Source organism: Phasianus colchicus, chromosome 12, assembly GCF_987193195.1.
Source record: "Phasianus colchicus chromosome 12, bPhaCol1.hap1.1, whole genome shotgun sequence".
Lineage (NCBI taxonomy): Eukaryota > Metazoa > Chordata > Aves > Galliformes > Phasianidae > Phasianus > Phasianus colchicus.
In genome coordinates, this window is record NC_143447.1 from 6,093,709 (window position 1) to 6,118,167 (window position 24,459).

The window sequence follows — 24,459 nt, forward strand, 5'->3', positions numbered from 1 at the left end:
AAAAGGTATCTAGCTCTTATTTTTGAAACTGAAATAATTGCACAAACCCATGTCATGAAATAAATGTAAAGATGAATGTTTTTATAATTATAAATCATTTTAAATTTAAAAGAAATATAAAAGACATTCAAAAGTAAACCCGGTTGCCTCCTTATGCTCTTTGGGATATTACTTTGTATGTGTGCATGTATGTGTATGTACACCTCATACTTCATATGTCTGTATGGTTCACAGAGGAAGAGGGACGGGACCTGAGCTGTCTTGCTGCTTCTCTCGTTCAAGTCATGCTGGATCCCTATTTTCGAACGATTGTTGGATTTCAAAGCTTGATACAGAAGGAATGGGTCATGGCGGGATATCAGTTTTTAGATAGGTGTAACCACTTAAAGAGATCTGACAAAGAGGTAAAAGTCACTTTATTTGTATCTGATAACAGTACTGTTTTAAAAATTTACTCACAAAAAGTCTGAAAGTAAAAATATTTTCCATAATTTGAAATTTCTTGAAGCTTACATCAGAGAAAATGAGTTGCCGTCCAGGGTAGAGAAGTGCTGTTTATCCATAGTTGCCATGTGAGATCTAATTAAATTCCGTTTCTCTTCCCAGTCCCCTTTGTTCTTGATGTTTCTCGACTGTGTTTGGCAGCTGCTAGAGCAGTACCCGGCAGCCTTTGAGTTTTCTGAAATGTACTTGACGATTCTGTACGACAGTGCACGTATCTCTTTGTTTGGCACTTTCCTTTTCAACTGTCCGCATCAACGAGTAAAGGAAAGCACTGTGAGTATGAAGTGTTACAGCCCCTTTTCAGCTGTATCATCTAAAGCGAATGGTACTCCTCTGTGTTTTCCAAAATGTCACACTTTTGTTTGGTGCAAAATTAATCCCCAGGTGAATATGGTCAAATGTCCTTTCAGGTGAGCTTTGCAAGGGCAGTGAGAGTGTTCTGGAAGAAAGTCTATTGAATTTCCTCCTTCCTACATCGTTTTCTTATTGTACATTATTATGTCTGCTCCACTAAGAAACGTGTTTATGTCTGGCATTGTAGAATGACAGGCAATTATAGAATTTCACGTTTCAGGCAAACTTCAAAGTCCATTGACGTAATTGTTTAAATAATAGCAAAAGTTGGAAAAGAATATGCAAGTGCTAATAGTAATGCACAGTGAATCTTTATATCAAGATATTTAGAAAACTGAGCGCTTGAATTTATTTTTGAAAACTAGATTTTATGAGAACTCTGTGTAGAAAACATTTGATGGTTGATAAAATTAAGAATGAGTGAGTTTTATTATAAGGCAGCTTCCCATTAAAGCTGTAGGGAACAACCTTACAAAGAAGTAGAACGTTGAAAAACCATCTGCGTGTTCTCAGAATAAGAGTTGGAGGGTTTTAATAGTGAATAATTTCATACCACTGAAGAGTGCTTTTTGCTAAGAAAGCATTAGTCCTGCATCTCTGCTGCACAAATGAAAAGCAGGGCACAGCTGTTTGCTCCAGCAGCAGGCTGTCTTGCTGCGCCGGTTTGATCTGCAGCCACTTCTGAGCTATGCCTCTTCACCTGGTTATTACACGCTACTATGGCTCAGATTTGTGAAAGATGTTTTATTTGTAATATGCCCAAATGTTACTTCTTGCAGGAATTCGCGATAAGCAAAAATATTCAGCTGGGTGATGAGAAAGGCCTCAGATTTCCTTGTGTTTGGGACTGGTCTCTTCAGTTTACAAGCAGGGATCGCCTGCTCTTTCACAACCCTTTGTACATCGGGAAAAGCGCACCATGCGTACAGAACGGAGCAGTGAAAACTTTCAAGCGCTCAAAGGTAACTTTGGTGACTTCTGTTTGTGAATGGACGGTTTGCACTTAACTGGAAGTTAAAAACGTACAGTTATGTGGTGTTTTACACTGTCACTTAGCACTAGGAGTGCTAAGGATTCTCTTACCTTCACAGCCTAAAGAAAAGGTACACAAAGGGCTTTCAATAGAAGTAAAGACTGTAACTGTGTTCCAGGACATTCCCCGATGCACCTCAGCTCGCTGCATTATTCCACTTGTGGAAAAGCAGCAGCACACTCCTTTCTTTTCCCCGGAGTTGTCATTGCGAGTGCTGATTACTGCAATCGTTTGTTGTTTTGCTAAGTCTAGAAAACCTAAGTATTTCTTTCTGAAAGCCTCAAGTGGCTCCCTTTGGTCTGTGAGCCGTGCAGTGGCTCCTCAGTGCAGAACTGTGTGAAGGTCACATGGTTTAGCTGGTTAATGCCTCCGAGAGCTCAGGGAAATCTGGCGCTGCAGTGAGCGTAAAGCTGGGAAATGACCAGTATTTATTCTTTGCAGAAAAACTACAGCTCGACATTGCGAGGTGTCCCCCCAGCATTAAAGAACGGAATCATCAGTGAGCAGGAGTTCCTTCCAAGAAGAAACTCTCTGATACTGAAACTGAAACCAGACTTCTTACAGCAAACGGAGAGTCAGAGTAACAGTATGGAACAGTACTTCAGAGACTGGTTTGCAAAGCCTGTTGATTTGCACGGCGTAATTCTGCCCCATATCTCTGGAACACAAATAAAACTCTGGAAACTGTGCTACTTCCGCTGGGTTCCCGAGGCCCAGATTAATCACGGTGGCTTCATTGCTGCTTTCCATAAAGTCTCTTTGCTGGCAGATGAAGTAGACACGTTAAACCGGAACCTTCGACAGTGCAAAAGCAACTCTCCTTTGCAAGGTAACTGCTCAGAACTGGATCAAGGCAGGATGTACTTCAGAGCAAATGGTTTAAACGACACCTCTGGGGCCCCAGACTTTCTCTCCTCCTCATTCCCATTTTCACCTGTAGGGAACCTATGCAGACGGAGCATTCTGGGGACGCCTTTAAGCAAATTCTTAAGTGGTGCCAAAATCTGGCTATCCACTGAGACGCTTGCGAATGAAGACTAAGATGATGTCATGGCCTACAGGTCCAGGGAGGCTATAGCGTATTGTTTTGTCTTTTCTAATTTAACACTGCTAAAGGCAGCCTTGAAAGCTGTAATAATTTTTATATACAAACATTACGTAAGTTTTGCACAAATATTTAAAAGCAAAGCGAGTCAGGCTTCAAATCGCACAATTTTGTCTTCGGTAGTTCTCATCCGTGTCTTGTCTGGTTTCCGGTCCCTCGTTCTTCCTGTGTCTGGGGGGTTTGACTCTCTATATGAAATAGAGCATTTCTAATGAATGCCGATGCTAATTGAAAGGTTTGGAGTGGTTGTTAACGAGGGTTGTTTGAAATACCTGTTTCCCGGATAGCTTGTGTTCACTCGGTAACAACTGAACTCTGAGCACAAACTCTTCTCCCAGATTTGCTTTCCAGGCAGAAACGTGTGTACGCAGACACTGATGTCCTGTGACTGGATCACCCTTCATATGTGTTAATGTAGTGTGCATCCATGAAGGATACGTTCCTTTTCCTTTCTCCCCACAATGCATCCATTAGCAATCAGAGTTTTGCTCTTTGTCATGAGCTTGCCTTTAGGCTATAGGAATCAACTTCAGGACAATGCACTGTTAACCTTAAACCATTTACTGTACATAGATAATGCAGTAGCTTTAGAAGTGCCTTTAATCAGGAGGAAAAAGTAGCAGGATTTACTCTAATGCAGCTACCTGCCCCTCCCCCCCCTTTTTTTACAGCAGATTGTTAAGATAAGTTCTGGTTCCTTCTCTGCCTTCCCCTTTCCTTTTGTGGAAATGAGAAGGCCATAGCTCAGGAGACAGTAGGTTGTTCCTCTCACAGGTTAAGCTCATTTTTTTAGGTCTCACGAGAGCCTCTCCTGTTTTTTGATTTCAGCACCTCAGATAATCAGCACTATTATGCACAGATCCCTCTCACACCCAGTTCCAGGCTGCAGCACACGTCAGCCCTAACAGGTTCTGGAACAGAGGCTGGGCTGTGAGAGGTCTCATCTGTGAGGGGTGCTGATGCTCCTCGTGAGCAGGGCTGGGAGAAGAGTGATCAGCAGTGCCTTCTTTTTTACCTACTAGTAGCCCATGTGGACAGTGCAGAGGACAAGCACAGCTCTTAAATCTTTTCCTTGTTGCTCTGTGCCGGATGCTGCATGAGACAAACAAGAGGGTGAAGTATATGGGGGTGGGAGGGCAGTAGAGTGCATCACAATCCAAAGCGAAGGCAGGGGTGGAGGACAAGAGAATACTTCTGTGGAGTACCTTCTCTTAACAGTGAGTCTGTTATAGTACCTGATCTCTGTAAAATGCAAAAGCTATTAAAGCAGTGCTGAGCCTCTCTTAAGGCACAGACTGACCAGGTACGGCTCTGAAAGCCTTGTATCGAGCTGTTCCCAGTTACTAGGAAAAAAAGTTTGAGATCATACGCAGCCTATAGAGCGTTTAAAAAAAAAAAAATGGGGAGGGGAGCAGGGAGATTTGGAGTTGCTTATTTCTGTGTAAAACCAAACTGGTCTTCGGTACAGCCTAAATCAAAGTAACAGGGGTTTTGGATGTCTGTGATGGCTCAAGTATTTATTTAACAGAGTGGCCTTACAGGTGCCAGCACCGTGCTAGCTATACCTGCTGCACACAGGACCCCGTTTTCACCAGGCTGCAAACGATACGAACTGCAAAGCTGTGAGGAGCAGTGGCACACTGTGTTCTCACACTGCTTGGTTTGGCAGGGACAAGTGAGCTCATTTTAAAGGTGAGCTGATGTGTGGGAGGAAAAGGTAAAATAAACTTCCTGTTTTTAACTAACCAGCATTTCCCCTCTGAACCTGAATTTATGCAAAGAAGCTGAGTGTGTGTGGGGCAGGTGGGGGCTATAATGTCAGATTGCTTCGGTCAGCTCCCTGTGAGGGAAAAAATGTGTATTCACCTCAGTTGCCTAATTATGCTGCAAGACAGTCTGAGCACGTTACACGGTCCGCAAACAAACCGTGTTTATTTGCAAGCTTGCAGGAGCAGTCAGCCAGCTGATTCAGTTCATTACTCAAATGACTATTATTTTGCTTTTGTAATGTTTTTTAAACTAGCTTACTGTTTTCCCTGGCCTGATACTTGGTGTAAAGACCTCAACCCATGTGCTTGGGGTATTTTGGTACCAGTTTTTCCTCTTTTTTTTTTTTTTAAATTACAATTAAAACTATGGTGTCTTTTTTTTTTATTTTTGTCTTTAAAGGTGTAACTTTTTTGGCTTAAAAGAACCAAAAATGTTTTTTTTAAAAAAATAAATTACTCTGAACAGGCAGCTGGTAGAATGCAACACACAGTGTTTAGACCTATACCTGTTGGGGAAAAATGGGTATTATATTTAAACAAACGAGGCTGACTGTAAGAAATTTTTACCTTTCAGTTCTACAATGTGTACAGACGCTGCAGATGGTCTTCGTATTCTATATATGTATGCATATGTATAGGTATATAGATATATGTCTATATATCTTATAACTATACATATATAGTATGGGGGGATGTTAAAAAATAACAGACTTAATAAGCAATTAGACAAAGTTCAGAAAGGAGAGTTAGGCAGGCAGAGGCTGAGGAGATGGAGATGAGCACAGGGAGGAAGGAGAGACAGGGACATCTCCAACTCACAGGTAAGGGATGCAGGGAGGAGAGAAGCCTGTCTGCTGCCTTGTGTTTGCATGGACCTGGCTGACTTGCAGACTGAGAGTGCCTGTGACTGTCGTTTCTTCCCTTTGAGTAAGTTCTACAGCTTTTTTTTTTCTTTTTTTTCCCTTTAAACTCACTTTTGAAACACAGGTACTAAAAGCTAATTTCAAAATATTCTCCACTCTACACAGTTGCCTTATCATCAGTAGGGACTGCTCTGAACATCTCTAACAGCAGTTTTGGTGTGCAAGTACTTAACTTCTGTGTACAAAATTGACATACAAGTGTATATATGTGTGTGTGTATATATGTACACATTCTCAAATTATTATTTCTGTTCGACATTTTAAAACAAAAAACTGTTGATGGCATTTGGTTGTTGCAAGAATAGAAAAGCTATGGAGAAGCTCATATTTTTTGTCTGTTTTTTGTAAAAGAGAAGTGCACTATTTTGGCTGTTACCAGCTGTTATAATCATTATTTTTTGTAACTACACTGTAAACCTTGCAGGGGCTGAAACACAAATTGCAGGTTGATAAGATTTAAGTGTGCCTGTGGTGTCACTGATTACTGCTAGGTAGAGTCACTGTGGTAGGACAACCTTATTCCCCATTTTTACTGCCACGAAACAAAGAAATTCCTTTCATTCCAGAAACTCAGTGAAAGGTGTGTGATATGTAAACCCAGGCCTGCACCTGTGTGTGTGTGTGCGCGTGCACCTGCTGGCAATACCACTTTGATATTAACTGCCTTGTACTTGGAATGAAGATGTAGCAAGTGGGTCAAAGGTTTTGGCTTACACTCAGATGGAAAGAAACATTAAAACCAAAAATTTCTAACATTTGCAGCCTCCAGTGGAAGAGACGGAAATCTGTACCTCAAATGGCTCTAGACAGTAGGGTTCTAATGCTGTTGCTGTGATGGTGTAGAGTTTGCTATTTCAACTGAAACTAAAACCCCTGTGCCTGATAATGATTTACTGAGTAAAGTAGCAGTGCCAGGAAGATTATAACATCCTGATGCTGAATTGTGAATGTGAAGTAAATTAGGCTAAATAAAATTCATACCTTTCCAGAGTGAATTTCAGGTGCTTTTCTTTCTTTCACTTCCTGTTACAAAAAACCAGGTCTGGCTATCTGGCTTTTTTCTCCAAGACGAGCAGGGATGCTGTGCTGAAGAAAGATGAGTGATTAAGAGGAAAAAAAAGATGTCCAGCTGATCTTAATTTCTCACTATATTCTATTATTAAAGCATTTGCTGTTTGCATGGTAAGCAGATTGCCTGTTATTAGGAAAACTTTCTCAATATGAGAATGTTCTCAATGGTACAAGTAACGGTACAAAAAGCACCTGCAGCTGTTTGTCTGGGAAAAGGCCCTCAATTACCCTTCACAGAATCCATTACGAAATTTTATAGAAGAAAATGCTTTATTCCACTGACCAGAAGTGACAGTTTTCTTAGACTATTCTTTAGAATGTTTTATGCGCTAAGAAGCCAGAATTCAGAAGAAAGCACGTAACCGGTAGTGTTATGGCCCACCACATCCTTAGAAACAACCGAGTTACCCATGTGGTTAAGACACCTTTTGTCAACTGAGGCGTTTGCTTTTAGCTCCAACTGCTTGTATGTGACAAACTTCTACAGCAGCCCCCAGCTTCTTCAGCTCACTCAGCCAGATCATCTGCTTGTGCGACAGGCGATCGTTGGGGCCTTTCACTTCTACGAGCTACAAAGAAATGGGGATGATGAGTTGTGTGTATGTATGTGCAAAAGAAATGAAACTTGGTTCATATCAAAAAGAGAATAACTCTTTCCTTTACGGCTATTTGCAACAAAAATAATACAGATTTAACACAACAGAAGACCAGGAGGTGCTACATGATTAATGTCCCTAAAAAAGCTTGACTGGAAGAGAATTTAATATAGTAATTATCCACCAAAACACAGTCAGAGGAACTGGACCTAAGTGATCAAAAACTGATTCCCTACCAATCTTAACTGCCACTCACCTCCAGTATCACAGTTCCAGCTTCAACTGACTGCAACATAAAGTACTTTTCTTATTCAGCTGTGCTTTATAAATGCATAACAAGATGCTCCAGCAGCTAAGGCACCCAACAGTCTTCCAGCACTATTCCACTACAACACAAGATGCAAACCACGACTGTTTATTCCATTTGTTTTGTAGCAGAGTCCTGTAGTTGTCCTATGTACTTTTGAGTGGTGACTTTAACACCCCTTGTGAACAGCAATCAGAATCTGTATGGCTGATTGAGTAAAAGTTGCTTTACTGTAATTTTAACCTAAATGACCTATTCTGCAACAATACCTAGCCATCTCCTGCTGGTTTTTATTATATCCATTAAAGCAACACCATAAGATGTGATAGAACATCAGGTAAGCAATCAATCACCGTTTGCCATACAGCTGCTGATCAGAGGAGCAGCAGGTTTAGCTCCACCACAACAGGAAATATACAGTTAGTTTATATAGACTGATGAGTGGAAGTTGTTACATCTAAAGGTAGGATCCACTGAGCACCACTGCCATCATCTATCTCCCAATGTACCTTGAAGTGATTACTGTGAGTACTCCACACAACCAGATCAGGAAGCCCCCCTCTGCAATGGCGCAGATCTTTGGAAAGTCGCCTAAAAACACCACTCAGAAATGTTCCTCCAAGGCAAGAGACAAGGCTCTGTAAGAGAAGTCACACAGTTGATTGACCATTTCAATTTACTGCACAGCCACTCTCCCTCTGTGTTCCTAACGATTGTTGTAGGAAAAGTGACCGTATCTGAAAAGGGTAACGGCACTTAGCATTAGTGAAAATTGTGCTGAAGTCCCCACTCAGTTCCCCACTCACCTCTCAGTGCCTCAGGCCAAGCTTACTAATTTTCTGAGCATTCTGAAGTCGTGCGGGAGCTTAATAAAACAGAGTGCCATCCTGGACAAGTAGTATTTACCTGAACCTGCTGGAGGGAACTAAAAAGTCCCCAGCTAACAAGTGCTGCTGCTTTTCCCTCCTGAGTGGTCCAGACGTCAGCAATCAAGTTTGCCAGAGTCTCCAAGGAAGCTCCGTGAAGCTGCTGTAGCCTGGCCTCAATGGCATCCCTCCTGTTCTCATAAAAGCAGTCAGTGTACAAATCCAGGGGGAACATCTGCATGAGAAGGTAAACACAGTGCTGAGGATCTGCTGGCAAAGCAGCAACTCCAAGAATGACAATGCCCTACCTTATACTTTTCTTCATCTGAACTACCACTTCCTTTACAGACAATTTAATTCGAATGTATCCACCTCAAATTAATAGGGAAAAAATTGTATATCACAACAAACAGTTGATGACAGTGCAGCAAACACTGGCTCCATCTTAGTCCATGCTGTTGGTTTTTTTATTTTTTTTGAACTTTAGTCAGAGGTCCCTTTACTTCATAGTAATCAAAGGTTTTGTGCTCAGCTAACCCCCAGCACTGTAGTTGGGATCTGGAATCATGATCAAGGCTGCTGTGAGCCTGCAAATGCCCTTATGTCCCACCTCAACCTTCCGAAGACCAACCAGGTCTCAGCTAACTCTGCAGACAGTACTCAATACCATACAGACTTGGTCATACACAAACAGAAAGCAACTTGCAAAAGACATTTCAAGGAACACAGGTCAATCCAAAAGGAAAAACAAGTTGAGTTTCAGCTTTGAGAGATTAATGCAGTCACAGTTTTGAGTTTAATCCTACTGGCTTAATAAAAAACATCAATTTGCTAGATTTTCACATCACTTTAGCTCCAGCTCCCCCACTGAAGAAGTATTTCCAGTGGTCGCTAATTAGATACTCAAGGAGATGATAGGTAAGGCCGGGCAGATGGGGTGAACATTAACAACCCTGAAACATCAAATTAAAGGGAAATGCATTCCCCTTTAAAAGTAATTAAAGTAAATATATTAAAAACGTATTTTTAATGGAATATGTCATCTTCAAACATGAACTATACAACGGAATAGAAGTTCTACCACTGGTTATAAAGAGCACTTCAACCAGTGAGCTCAGATACAGGACAGCTGCATTTAACCCAATGAATCCCACCCCATCTGACAGTCAATCCAGACTTACATGGCACTCTGTCACTGAGAATCCCTTCAGCAACAAGCCTCAGATAACAGCACAAAACAAGTATTGCCAAGCCTTGGCTGAAAAGTCCCTCAGAATAAAATGTGAATCCAGTTCAGAATGAGAATGCTAATACTGCTACAAAACCTACAACAATACGGGCAAAGGAATTAACACAGCCTTTCAAAATACCTGATAGGAATTTCTGAAGACATCGGGTACGCCATCCATGAAAATGATATCCCACATGAGAATACCATACAGTGTAATAAATGTTGAACCCTCTCCATGAATACCTGAAAAGCAAAATTTAAAAATACAAGTTCAATTACAAAAATGGAAACATTATTAACTTCTACAACAATATTTCATATGAAGTTCACAGATCAGAAAGGCAAAAGAAGTGATTTTCTGAGGAGTTATAGGAGGCCTTTTTTTTTTTTCCCAACAAAAACAATTCAAAACTGCCTTTTACTCATGAAGACAGCAAAAAATTAAAGGCCAGAAAGGTCAGCAGGAAAATACAGAGAACATTTTGAGGAAGGAATACAATCAGACAAAAAAAACATGTCTAAATAATTACCTAAATTGCTTAGTAAATCGGTTCTTTGCTCCCATAGTTATCTTACTGTATAAAAAAGAGTTACTGTTACCCTGATCAAAACCATTCTGTCTGTAATGAGTTAATGCAAGCTCCTCAACTGAGCACATGACTGTGGATACACTGCAGTCTTTGCCTCCTTCTTCTTCATCACCAATATCCTCCATTAGAAACACAGATTTTCCCAAACCTGTTTGAGGACACATCTTTCCCTTGATTGTAACCTGAAAATATTAAACCAATTAGTTACTTTACAGCATCAAATATTTTCTTTTTTTTTTAAAACCAGAACTAGACTGACTTTTGGAAGGAACTACATAAAATTTAACTGGTTATTCCCCAAAAGCCATTCTGTTAAAAAGCAAATCAGCTTTTATAAACTGGCAAGTTTTTTAAGAAAAAAAAAAAAATTCTCCCAAAAATGCTGAATAGTTACTGTTTCCATCTGCAAAGCCAGGAAAAAAGAATATGGACAACAGACAGATTCTGGCCTGAGATAAGCAGGGCTATAGAAAGGTAGGCTGAGGGAGAAGGGGGCTCTGCTCTGGCTTCGCCTGGACACAAAGCACAGAATCACAAGGTTGGAAAGGCCCAACAAAATCATTTAGTCCAACTGCCCTCCCATTACCATTGCTACCACAAGCCTCTAACCTGTATCTTGTAGCTCCTCCTCCAGATGCCTCTTGAACACTGCCAGGGATGGCAACTCCACCACCTCCCTGGGCAGCCATTCCAATGCCTGACCACCCTCTGGGCAAAAAAGTTCAGTCTAACCTAAACCTCCTCTGGTACAACTTGCGGCCATTTCCTCGGGTCCTACTATTTGCCTGGGAGAAGAGGCCAAACCCCTTCTCATCACAACCTCCTTTCAGGAAGTTGTAGAGAGCAATAAGATCTCCTCTGAGCCTCCTCTTCTCCAGACTAAACAATCCCAGCTCCCTCAGTCACTCCTCATAAGACTTGTGCTCCAGCCAGTTTTGTTCCCCTTCTCTGGACACATTCCAGGGCCTCAGTGTCTTTCTTGTAGTGAGGGGCCCAAAACTGAACACAGCACTCGAGGTGCGGCCTCACCAGTGCTGGGTACAGAAGGATGATTTCCTCCCTGCTCCTGCTGGCCACACTATTTCTAATGCAGGCCAGGATGCCGTTGGCCCTCTTGGCCACTTGGGCACACTGTCGGCTCAAGTTCAGCTGAGCATCAACCGACATCCCCAGGTCCCTTTCCTCTTCACAGTCATCCACCCACTCATCCCCAAGCCTGTAGCGCTGCATGGGGTTATTGTGACTGAAGTGCAGGACCCAACACTTGGCCTTGTTGAACCTCATCCCATTCACCTCTGCCCAGCGATCCAACTTATCTAAATCTCTCTCAAGGGCCTCCCTTCCCTCAGGCAGATTGACACTACCTCCCAACTTGGTGTCATCTGCAAACTTACTGAGGGTACACTCAATCCCCTCATTGAGGTCATCAGTACAGATATTAATCAAACGGGCCCCAGTACCAACCCCTGGGGGACACCACTTGTAACGGGTCACCAGCTGGACTTAACTCTATTAATTACTACTGGTTGGGCACGGCCCTCTAGCCAGTTCCTTACCCAAAGAAGGGTATACCTGTCCAGGCCACAGGCAACCAGCTTCCCCAGGAGAATACTGTGAGAGACCATGTCAAAGGCTTTACTGAAGTCTAGGTGGACTACATCAATAGCCTTTCCCTTGTCTACCAGTATGGTCACCCAGTCGTAGAAGATGAGGTTGGTCAAGCACAACCTGCCTTTCATGAACCCATGCTGGCTGGGCCTGATCCCCTGGACACCACCCATGCACATGTCATGTGATCTCACCCAAGATGATGTGCTCCATAACTTTCCCTGGTACTGAGGTCAGGCTGACAGGCTGTAGTTCCCCAGATCCTCCTTATGGCCCTTCTTGTAGATGGGAGTCACATCAGCAAGCCTCCAATCCTCTGCGACCTCTCCAGTTAACCAGGAGTGCTGGTAGATGGCCGAGAGTGGCTCAGCACTTGGCCCCACCAGCTCCCTCAGCACGCTAGATGAAGCCCATCTGGTCCCATGGACAGATGGAGGAGCAGCTCTCTGTCTCCACCTGAATCACCGGGTGTATTCTGTGTAGCATCCCAGACTTCCAGATCAGGAAGTCTTTGCAACAGTAAAGAAAAGAAATATTCCAATACGATGAAAGTATATTATATTGCATAGCTGCATTGTGTATATTAGTGAAAAATAAGCCCTTGCATTTTCTTGTGCCATTAACCTTATGCTCACAACATCCAATAACTTTTTCTCACATACAGAATGCTTGAACACATAAGCAGCAATGTCCAGACTTTTGCTCAGACTCTGACTTCCATCAGAGAAGTTCTGAGAGTGTTAGCGATAAATTCCTGGGGCTTATATCTGGTAAGATTTGTACAAGATTATTTTGTACATTTTTGTTTCAGAAACACATTTATATTCACTTTCCTATAGCATGAGTAAGCCAGCGGTTGGAGAACATGCTGACAGCCTCCCACATCGCTTCTTGTCAGAACAGTAAAGGCTTATGGAGTTGGTATGTTTCAGAAGCAGCCGGTATCTTTACTTACATGTGTCACATCCTCCACAGTTATGTCTGGCAAATCATGAAAAAGGCATCTGAGCTGCCTGCAGCTGGGTGAGTCTCTGATGCGTAGGGCCCGCATGTAGAGAGCGAGACGGTGCCCCGTCCGTACAAACGGGTCAGCCAGTCCATTCCTAATGCAGTCAACAGCCTAGCAAAGAGCCACGTAACAAGCACTAATTTAGAAAGACTAACACAGATCTGTCTGTTCTTACCAAGCCCAAAGGACCAATTGATTCAGGGAGTATACAAATATAAAAACCCAGCATGTACATACATCTGTAATAAAGTTTTATCATTTTATTTTGCATCGGAAGGCCTCTATATTCAAATTCTGGGTGTGCTAAAAAGGAATTATTCTCCATTTACTCTATCAGTGTAAGACTGAATAAGTTCAAATTCTAAGTAAGTGACCAGAAAAAAAAGTTAAAAAAACATTTGATTTGCTCAAGTGTTAACACTTTTAAGCCAGTTTCTTCATAGTATTTGATATGGAAACTGAAGGACCAGATCAGTTGTGCAAGAATGCACACGTGGAACACATTTTTGACAAATGCACAACTGCACTGAAGAAGATCCAGGGCTAAGTCAGAAATCTTAAAAATGTACTCAAATTATGGTTCTGATTTACTCATCTGTGACTTGGGAAAGGCATTTTGTCCTAACGAATAAATGAGGAACCAAAACTAATTCTTCTTCTGTACAATTTCCAATCTGAAATTTGGAAAAAGCCTGATGTGAAGTTACAAGATGCAGAAGAGACAATGCAGAAACTAGACAACTTATGACAGTATTTCCTTATAGCAATTTCATAATCTAATGCAACAGAAAACATGGAGAAACTGGGATTTCTAACATCTGCATTTTCAGAAGAGCCCACCCAGCTATTTCCACCCAGCCCATGCAGTGCTTGCAGTCATACAGCACTCAGTTGGAAAGATACCTGCTTGGTGTTTTTCAAGTGCTGATGTAAATTCAGAGCAAGGCGATCCCACCACCGCCCCCTGCTGTCAGTACAATACACGTCCTGAGCCAAAAGTGCCTGCAGCTCCTGCACTGCTGCCTGCAGCAAGAGAAGTATATCTTCATTAGCAAAATTAGAAAACCAAGCTGAAGTTCCATTATATAATTTGCTTATCATTTTCCTTTCTAATTGGGTACTATAAAAACTTAGCACAATTCAAACAATATTTTTACTACCAGTTGCCTGGGTATAATCTAGGAACTCTATTTCTATGTAAACATTTAAGTTAGCTAACCAAAGTAAAATAGGCAAAGCCTCTTTTAGAATAATCTGTTTTGCTCTATCACATAAATCAGAGGCCTTTGGAGAACTTGATACCTCAGGTGAAGAGGCCAGAGATTCCACAAAAGACTTCTCTTCCAAGACTTTTCATTTTTAAAGGTAATAACCAAACTAGTGAAACACATATACCTTCAAATAATGAAATAATGTCTACAGCGTATTACACATGGCAAATCTCTAAAGCATAAGCATAAATAAAAGTAATTTTTAAAATCTGGGTTTCTTCTAATAGCATCTAAAGCAGCAAAAAAAGAGACACTGTATACTTGAAAGTAACATGTTAAGAGAAGTATAAGAAGCCATGGCAAACATCATCACTGTTTGCCATCCACATCAGAAATACAAACCGATCTATAATGCTACATTTAAAACGTTTTGCTGTTCACTTCACCACTTTACCTCATACATGTGAAGTCTCTGCAAGATTTCAACACCTTGAGAAAGTATTCTTGTGTATTTCCAGCCAACTGTGAAATGTCGCAGATACTCGGGTAGAATTCTGTGATTGCTGAAAAGCGAGAGTAGCTCAGGAGATCAATTTTAATTCATCTTAAAACACTCTTACAAAAGTAAGAACTAAAGCATTCAAAACATGAAACGTCTTATATATGAACTGAGTATTACAGGTGCAAAGTCAAGAACCCAAATGTAAGCTAAGGTAGGGACAGTAAGCTGCATTTATGTCACATATTTTTTGATTCAAGAGCAGAGGAATTGTTAATTAACGACTTCTGCATCAGATCCGAAATAATAAGCTATTACATCATGCTTTCTTACTGCCAGCTTGTTCTCTGAAGTCAGAAGGATCACCTCAGAAACTCAGCTGAAACTCAGCTCGGCTATAACAAGGACTTCTTTTGTGCAGGCACCTTTATGTTCCAAGAAATTACTGAATTATTTAAATATTTCACATAAAATTTCACACTGCCATAGTGTGAAACAGAACAGACCTCCATGTCACTCTCTATGAATACCAGTTTAAATCAGTTGCAGTGACAATGAGTACGTCAAATTTAACGCTTTAACTTTCAGTGCATCATTAAGCCAGAAATCAAAATAATTAAAACAATTACTAATGAAGGACGCTTCAAAAACAGTACACATTACTTCAGTTCTCAGATCCTTAGTAATGTTTCCTGAGTGACACACACTTAGAAGTTTCAACGGATGAATAACCCAGTATGTTTTCCCATAACCTTTGCAACATTCTTTTGTTCACAGTGAATTTTAAACTCTGCTGATTGTTACTGGCCTAAAAGGCATAAAACCATACTGTGACAAGGAAAAAATAAGGGTCTTGTTCTCCCATACTGGCACGTAGAACAGAAATGTCTGAGTGCCTTATCCATGCCTACCAATTCATTCCCAAGGCTTTAGGAAAAAAAAAAACCTTTTCACATATAGCACTTAAAAGCTAAACAAACAGCAGAAAGTTCAGAGCTTTCCAGAACATTCAAGCTTCTTGATTTTATTAGGCTTGAATAAGTTTAAAAGCCTCTCTCCAAACAAAAATTAAGACAATACACTTAACAGTCGCATATGAATACTACAGCAGTTTCCAGCTTAATACCTCAAAGAGGGGTGATTTTTCAGACTGTTCCAGGTTTCTTTTGCACACATATACAGATGATGAGCTTCCTCCCAGTTTCCATTTACCATTGCAGTGGCTATATCATTTGACAGGTGAGCAGCAGTTGCATACCTAAGGGAACAAAAACATAATTACAGCTTTAGAATCAAGAAGCATTTATAGTTAAAACAGATCAATTCCTTCAAACAATACTTTCTAAAAATTCCCTTCCAGTCTCCAAAGCTATCGAACCATGCAGTCGACTTTATTCTTAATCTTGTACAATCAGCAGAGATACAGATGTTACATTTTAAAGTATTTATAAAACCGGGAAACATATTTTTAGTTTTGCTCAGGATTTTTTCTAATAATAATCACAGCAATGTCAGAAACAACTTTCATCAGCAGATGACCATTAAGCAAATAAACACGCTATTCTGGTTCAATGTACAAGCTATTGTGGATTACAAGTCTAACACAGATACAGAAAAGTATCTTAAATCACTGCAAAAGTGCAATTCTACTTATTCACATCTGCAGTTCTACAAAAGTATCTTATTTGCCTACATAAGTTCTCTAGAACAAAGCAGACTTCCAAATTGCCAAAGCTCTCCCTACCTGATAAGATCTTCTCTGTCCTGAAAGACTTGTGTTTTCCTATTCACAGCATAACTGGGGAATACCATACGTCCCATGTTTACCATAAGAACTGTGAAGAGCTGGCCTTGACCAGCACTGCCAGCTTCTTCATCCTCCACTGATTCAGACAGGGAAAATAGCAGCAGGATTCGAGAAAAGACAGCTCGAGGGCTTTTACATATTCTGACTGATCTTCCAGCCAGATCCTTTGCCCTGGAAGAACAAGTGAAGTGATTATACAAATCATTTCCCCCCCCATCACTAATAAAAATTCAAATATTCAAATGCATTATGATAATTGTTTTGTTCTCACATCTTCTAATGTTTAAACTCTGTGTTCAAAGAATATCCTGAGCTGGAAGGGACCCACAAGTCCAACAAGTCCTGGCTCCACAGACAAAAATTACAGGACCAGACAAAATTCAAATCCTATGCCTGAGAGCTGTATCCAAACACTCCTGGAACTCCAGCAGCTGAGGGCTGTGACCATTGCCCTAGGAAGGCTGTTCCACACATAACCATTCTTGCAGATTTTCCCCCCAAAAAGCCCCTTGAGAAACAACATAGAATACACAACCTAAAGTGAACATGCATTAACAAATAAAAAACGTAAGGATCAAACCTCAAGTAGGAATGAATTGGAACTAACTGCCCTTTGGGTGTAACCATTCCTGTTGCTATGCCAGGCACTGCCAACATGCATCTAGATGTGGTTAGCTGTTAGGGCAGTGTTTAAAGATCACAACTTTAGATCCTGTGGTTTAGAATCTTCATAAAATCGTTTCATACAAGATTTCTGTTCACAGGGCAGCACAGATTTAGACAAGATTTCCTCTAACCTTAGAGAGCAACTAGTATTTTAGCTGTCAACTACAGAGGAAGGCAGTACCCTCTCAAGGCTGATACAATGAAGCAACTAACTAACAGCCTTTTTTCTTGGAGTGGGGCAGGGGACATTTTTAGAATCTAAGTTCACCAGATTCCTTTCCATTTCCTGAATACATTTCTTCTTAACCTTCTTTCATACAGCCTAAGTCAAAAAAAAGGGATAATAATGCCCAGAGAAGAAAAGCACAACACTGTTTTAAAAGGGGTCTGATTCTTCCCCTTTTGTTTGATCCAGAAATTATAAGTCAGTAAACTGTGAATCAATATTTAACACTGCCTTTTTTTTTTTTATATTTGAATTTACTAAACTCTCATCAAAAGGCATGTTGATTGAGTTCTTCAAAGGATAACGTGCATTCACTTGCAAAACTTAACTGCACATTTAAACAGCTTAAGAGGTACCTTTTTAAAATAACAGTCCCAATACCAGCCTGATTCTTGCTGAAGACTGAACGTTGTTTTGCCAACCTCAGGAAATCATCCACAAGTTGTTGTTTCTGACCATTTGGGTTTGGCAAGTGGAAGATCTTTGCTAAAGATTTTAGTTCAGGGGCAGAAAGCAAATCCAAACCTTCACACAGGTCTTCCAGTTCAGATTCTAAAAATTAAATGATCCACATACATTTGTTATGTGACATACATGCACACTCAAGCAACGGTTCAAAGTATAGCACATTGATATAACCCAACTTAATGATTTAGATTCTTCAAAAATACATTACTGATGCTATCCAGTCCAGCTTGAACTTCATTATCTTCAAAGATCCAGTATGAAGGAATGGAACAATCAGAAAAAATCCCTTGGTAAAGCAAAGCAAACACAAAGACATTTTGCTAGGTAACAAAAACTGCTGTTCAGGAAGAGCCTAAGTCTTCCTGATGATTGAAACTGTTTGCCCAATGCAAAAAACAAATGGGCTGCCAAGGAAAAGCATGAGCAGGGCTGCTCCGCAGGGACCAGTCAGTCAGGAATCAAGGGTGATCACAGCATGGGCAGTGCCTTCACCATCCCCCTGTGCAGTCCCACCATCAATGAGAGAATGGGCAGATCAGAAGTCCTGGTAACAGTCTCTACTGGCAGCCCCAGGAAAGACATGACAATGGTTCATCTAAAAGATGAGCCAGGCCTTGGGTTAGAAACAAGCCTACAGTTTAGGTCTGAGTCCCGTCCACAGTAAATGGCTGTAGGTAAGACTGGGAACAAACAACTGGAAGAGCTTTTAGGAGGTCCACCCAGCAAACCATGACAGAGATGAAGACAGGTACGCCTGTAAGACAGCTTCTGGCACTACTGAGAGATACCAGCTGGAGCTCCTGGACCAGCGTGCAATTGATGCACAGCCCAGGGTCTAAGATGAGGCTAATGAGGGCAAGTAAGGCTTACAGGTACATCAGTGACACTGACATTTATTCGTCTCTCCCTACTATCTCCCTACTTTCTCCTATGCACTGTTTTCGTTATTAATGCAATATAACATAGCACTCATGGACCCAAAACATTTAATTATTTTGCTCTTCTAATTCTCATAAGAAGGATAAGCATGTAGAGCATTAAATGCTAACGTGCCACAACTCCATATTTTACTTATAATACTTTTAATACTTACTAATGCAGGCCATACCTGTTTGCAAAAATCTGGCTTCAACCAGTTCTTCAATTATTGGTGACAAATCCTTAGCTATCTCTTCATACTCAATTTTGTTCACTTTTAACCAGTTCAGCTTACGTTGAAAAAGTCTCACATATAACTTCTGCCCACCAACTGCAAATTGTAGTTGAAACAAGGAAGGAAAACAAGAAAATTAAATTCTAGAACCTGACACTATGCATACCTTACCTACAAAAAGAACTTAGATGCAGATATACTCTAAAACACATTTTAAACCTGCCTGTACTCGAAAGACAAACTTGGTAAGGTAACAGAAAGTACTTTTCAAAGTAATCATTGCTCATTAGAATCTTTAAGTTTCATAGATAACAATGATTATCACAATGTATTTGATAGATAATGAACATTGCCACAATGTATTTTGGTGATGCTTACCCTTTAAGGAATAGTTTATTGTCTAGGAAAAGGCAATTTTATTTTTCAAACCGTGTGAAATTAAATAGATCTTTTGCTCTCTTTAACACTCAGTCAATCTGATGATGAAGGAACAAAAGAAGTTGCGGAGTGATTTCAAAATCACACAATAAATCTCAGTGTATCTGTCTTCAGACTCTTATCTTTAGCAAAGATACATAAGCTTTATTAGTATATCAACTGAAGATAAGGAGTAAAAAAACCAAAAACCAAAAAACCCACCAAAACACTCTTTGATGTTTTATCAGGGAAGATTTCACTTAAAGCAACTATTAAAAATACTTTGAATTTACTAACTATGCTGAAATTCAAACAAATAAAAACTTATTACATCTTAGCTGAAAATTGCCCAGTCACTGTTACTACATTCAGCACCCTTTTAAATACCTACCTCACTCATCACCCCTCATCAACTCCTAACTTATTTATCTCTGCCTGCTGCTGCTGAACTGAAACTGATCCTTAATAAAAACAGACACTGAAACACTACCAGACCTAGATATATTTAAGAAATAAGAATTGATTTTTACATGCTTATTTAACTGCTCTCTTGTCCTCAAGCAGACTTCTTCAGCCTTTTTTTTTTTTTTAACAGAATGTTTCCAGGATAAATTCACTGAGACAACTACATTAAGACACCTCAGCTTGTTATTTTCTCTGTAGGGTTATCTCCCATTTTGCAAGTCTGGAAGAAGAGGGTTGAGTAACACACCGACATCCTTTCTCCACCACAGAATCTGACCAAAATCGGCCTGCAATTCAGGAAAGGCATGTGAGGACTGTTTTCTCTCTAAAGGGTTTGAATAACAAATATAAAATAAAAATAACAAATGAATAACAATTTAAAAAATGTATGCACTTTTTCTTTTTATGATAACCGAGAAGCAACACTTGCTTGGGTAGAAACCACTGATGTGGAACAAACATCCCATCTACCTGAACTAATCAAGTATTCTGTCCAAGGTTTCTTGAAGGTAAAAATGTTCCATCGCTTGTCCAGAATTCATTATCTATTGACTTAATGCTTTCCAACCACATCTCTTGTGCTGCTGGCTCACCATCCCTTGCTGAATGGCCTTTGCTAACTCCTGATAAAGTCCTATGTTGCCATCTCATCTTACTTAAGATAGTCTCAACTTATGTTAGCATTTCATTATTACAATACAATCTAAAATAATTTGATTGTAAGGAGGCAGTCACTGTAGAAATGCTTAAGTGTAGAGGTCTACTTCCTCCCCTGGAGTTTCTTCACCCTTTTTTAACAATTATCTCTTTATGTGGTTGGAGTTAACTCAGCTGACTTTTCTACTAGAACAGACAAATAACACTAATATGGTCTTCCAAGCTGCTTAACTTAAGACTAGAAGGCCTCTTCTGCAAGCTGCCTGACCACAGCTTAAGTACTCCATAAAGAGACAGATGTGTGGTTATTTTGTTTTGTTTTTTAAATAAAGGAACTGGGACTACTCATCAGGGCTCTATTTTTCCTAAAAAGCATGAACAAACACATCTCCATTTTTGTCACTCAGCACTCTGTAATAAAAACTTTGTAATGTCACATGCACTAACCCTGTTATATCACACTGTTATTCTCCACATTTACAAAAGGCATTAACAATAATTTTGTTGAAAGCCTCTGACTGTGCTTGGAAAAATTTCACATAGTTGTTAGTCATAAGTTACAGCCTTGATACTCTCTTTTCTAATGTCCTGTGGTGTCAATCTGTACTGTTAGGACTTTGTAGAAACAAACATTAAAGAACACAGAGCTCTAAATAATTAGGATGGTTTTCTTCCAGTCTGCAATAAGACAAAAAAATGGAGAAACAACTGGTCTAAAGACAGTATGCTTGTGCAGGAAAAAAATGAATAGGATAGAATTGCTCTGGTTGGAAAAGACCTCAAAGATCATCAAGTTCAACCACAACCTAACCATACTACCCCAACTCTAACAACCCTCTGCTAAATCATGCTTCTGCTAAATGATGTCCCTGAGCACCACATCCAAACAGTTTTTAAACACATCCAGGGATGGTAACTCAACCACCTCCCTGGAGAGCCTATTCCAGTGCTTAACCACCCTTTCTGTAAATAAGTTTTTCCTGATATCTAACCTAAATATAATCTCTAGAGAGGAAAAAGAGCAAGATATACGTCAGTTTTGAAATACTAGTCTTCTTCAGTGTGACACTCCACAGTCCACTAGCTAAACCAAACTGACCTAACACAACACATCACTAAGTGATGCTTTCCAACTGATTTTCTAATAGCAGACATGCATGTAACATTTTGGCCGTTTTGCACATTCAGCTCAGACGCACACAGCCCATAAGAGCATAAGCATACAAATATTTTGTCAGGTACCTGTGTGTTACCACAGTAGTGAAGGCAGCATAGACAGCTATGGCCGCAATACTCTAAGATGAGTATTCTTCTGGTTAATAAAAACTTATTTCTATTTTGATGCCCCCAGTTTACAGAAATACTGGTAAAACTATTTTTAATTACAACTTACGACAAATTAAAAACATACATGGAAATTTGGAGGGACAGTTTTAACTCGGGTTAAATTTTGCCCTTTTTACCGTAAAATCTTCCATGTAGGATTCAAGGTGGGTTTAAGTGTCAAATATTATGGGTAATGAAAGTTAAAAGCACCACGAGACTTGCAAGAAAATGACTGGTAATTAGCAGTTAGCATTCAGAATAATTCATAATAATTGGGATAACTATGTATTCAAACCATGCATAAAAGTCACCTGGAAACGCGCAGAACCAGAGCTCAGAAACACACCATTTCAGAACTATTTTTTTCAAGGTCCGTGTGTATAGCACAGACCTCTTTGTAACCACATTTTGCAGAATTTCCATGTGTATTATTCATAAAAACTTCAGTGTCTCATTACAAAAGAAACAAAAAAAAAAAAACAAAAAACAGTGTTAACTGATAACTCTTCCTGTGAATTGATGTTTAAATGCTGAAGCAAGTTGACTTGAGATTCTATTAAAAAAAAAAAAGTATTTTGAAAGTTAAGCCACAGAAATATGCACAATCATATATACATACTTTAAACTCTCTCCTTACTTTACCCATCTCTTCCCTGTTTGTCCCTGTTTATTATTACGGTCCATTAAAGCAGCATTCGTAAGTTTACCTGCAGGAAGCTCCTGGAGGGACAGGTCTCCTGAGACAAAGGAGTTTCTTCCATTAAGTTTAACAAGCTGAATTGCCTGTTGGTACAGTGCTCTTTACTCAAAGCTATGAAACAGTTCTCTCTACAAAATGATAATATAAAAACAGACAGATACCTGATAATTGACAGAACTTAGTAATAACGTTCGTATCTTGCTCATCAAAGAGTCTCACATCATCTTCATTCTCCAACACTGCTCGCAACACCATTAAAAAGTTTCGGAGGTAATACGGGTGACTAGGAGAGCTAACCTCGTTTATTTTATTTAAAATATCACCAACGGAATTTTGAGAATCCACCTTTTCCACAGTTTCTGATAAGTTATGATTAAACTCATAATTCAAGTCTTCAAGAACTTCCACAGGAAGTACCTGTTCGTCACTCTCATTAAAGCAGCTTTGCATACCAGAGTCCACTTCCATCTCTGAAGACAGAACACACTGAGCACGAGGCTGTGCCTCAACCTCTGAACTGACCAGCTCTGCTGAGGTACCAACAGCCAGATGTGTTTGAGAATTACTGGGACTGAGCACCATGCCTTTAGATCTACTTCCCGCTCTGGAGTTCCTTGCACCAAACAGCACTCTTTTATCAGCTGGTAACGATACCTGAACACCTGTAACATCTCCCTTACTATATTTGTCTATTTCAGCTTGAAATTCAGACTCCTTCTCTGAGGGATTTTGCTCCTGGTGAACAAGGTCGTTTTCTTTCTGAGAACTACTCCCAGCACAGACGTCATCAGCACCGCCATCCAGTGCTGCAGCACTGTCACACACGCTGTGAGCAGCTGGAGGTGAGCAGCCCATCTCCTTATACACGATCTGTTTTCCTCTCTGAATGCGACGTCTTCTGGACAGTTTAGATGACAAGCTTCCCAAAGAAACGACTTTAACCGTTTGCTCCAGCGGCTCGGCGTAAACATCACCGACTGGACCCCGACTGCTAAAATAAGGACTAACGTGCCGCGCCGCCTTCCCTTCTGTTTTCAGCGCTCTGCTTTGGGAAGGACTTGTTCTCAGATGCGAGGGCTCCGAGCAATACGGGCTGGAATTCCTGCTCACAGGTGTGCCTGGCAGACTCCGTGTGGCGCTGAGCACTGCACCATCACCACCAGCAGCACCCAGCCCGGCACGGCCGCCCCGACACAGCTGGTCCATGTGCTGGTTTATCCCGTACCTCGGCACCAGCTGCCCGCACACGGGACAGCTAACTTTGGCAGGAGGGACGTTGTTAAATAACGAAATAATAGAGGAGGACTGCGGAGGTACGGAGGGTGCTCCTTTATCTTTCGCTTTCCTCGCCGTTTCTTTTTTTTTCTTTTTTGCACTCGGTGACAAAGCGATCTGTGCTTTTCTCCTGCCTGAAGACCTGGATTCGGACATGATGGAACCGCAGAGCCTTCCCGCGGCACTGGCAGCTTTGGTCAGGGCATACTTGCTGTTCTGCAACGGTTAAACGGGAAAAAAGAAAAAAAGAGAGAGCAGACTTGTGTCTTTGCACGACCCATCCGCCCCGCAGCACTCGTCCGGCGGCTTCACGGCCCCTCCGAGCACTCCTAGAACCGCCGCCGCGCGCTGAAGCGCCGCATCGCCGCCTGAGGCCCAACGGCCGCCACGCGCGCCGAGGCCCGGAGCCGCCCGCCGGCAGGTCGCGCAGCGCAGCGCCGAGCCCAGCGGCCGGCAGGCACGGGCAGCCGAGCGCCGAGCGGCAGCGCGAAGGGCACGGCGCGCAGCCGGGAAATCCCGTCGGGGCTACGGCTGAACAAACGCCCGCGAGACTTCTGAGTAAATCACGTGGGCTTACGCTACCAGCACCGCCGAAATAGCTCCGCCCTGGTCAAGACACTTTA

The 24,459-nt window shown here is 41.0% G+C and overlaps 2 protein-coding genes across 7 annotated transcripts in view; one reads left to right on the forward strand and one right to left on the reverse strand.

Annotated features, from left to right (window-relative positions):
* The window catches only part of MTMR10 (myotubularin related protein 10), a 38,305-nt gene extending 31,622 nt beyond the window's left edge, over window positions 1–6,683 (forward strand). For 2 of the 3 annotated variants that reach the window (XM_090148754.1, XM_031616443.2), the window contains exons 13-16: window positions 235–404; window positions 607–777; window positions 1,638–1,820; window positions 2,333–4,675. In XM_090148754.1, the coding sequence (XP_090004880.1) occupies window positions 235–404; window positions 607–777; window positions 1,638–1,820; window positions 2,333–2,932 (1,124 nt within the window). In that variant the 3' untranslated portion in view covers window positions 2,933–4,675. Of the gene's footprint in view, window positions 1–234; window positions 405–606; window positions 778–1,637; window positions 1,821–2,332 lie in introns of all 3 variants that reach the window. The other variant, XM_090148755.1, reaches the window with a different exon arrangement.
* On the reverse strand, window positions 6,665–24,265 carry FAN1 (FANCD2 and FANCI associated nuclease 1). Of its 4 annotated transcripts, none has more exons than XM_031616441.2 (14): window positions 22,723–24,265; window positions 18,952–19,092; window positions 17,732–17,927; window positions 16,421–16,654; window positions 15,803–15,934; window positions 14,632–14,740; window positions 13,870–13,989; window positions 12,913–13,077; window positions 10,360–10,531; window positions 9,899–10,002; window positions 8,569–8,763; window positions 8,172–8,300; window positions 7,185–7,328; window positions 6,665–6,774 (listed from the first exon to the last, which is right to left on the reverse strand). In XM_031616441.2, the coding sequence occupies exons 1-13, from the start codon at window positions 23,990–23,992 to the stop codon at window positions 7,191–7,193; spliced, it is 3,105 nt and encodes a 1,034-aa protein (XP_031472301.2). In that variant the 5' UTR covers window positions 23,993–24,265; the 3' UTR covers window positions 6,665–6,774; window positions 7,185–7,190. The 4 variants fall into 4 exon arrangements, with proteins under 4 accessions (XP_031472301.2, XP_090004879.1, XP_090004878.1 ...); XM_090148753.1 differs by having other exon boundaries at window positions 6,710–6,769; XM_090148752.1 differs by lacking the exon at window positions 6,665–6,774 and having other exon boundaries at window positions 7,007–7,328; window positions 22,723–24,264.
* Between the last annotated feature and the right edge of the window lie 194 nt (window positions 24,266–24,459).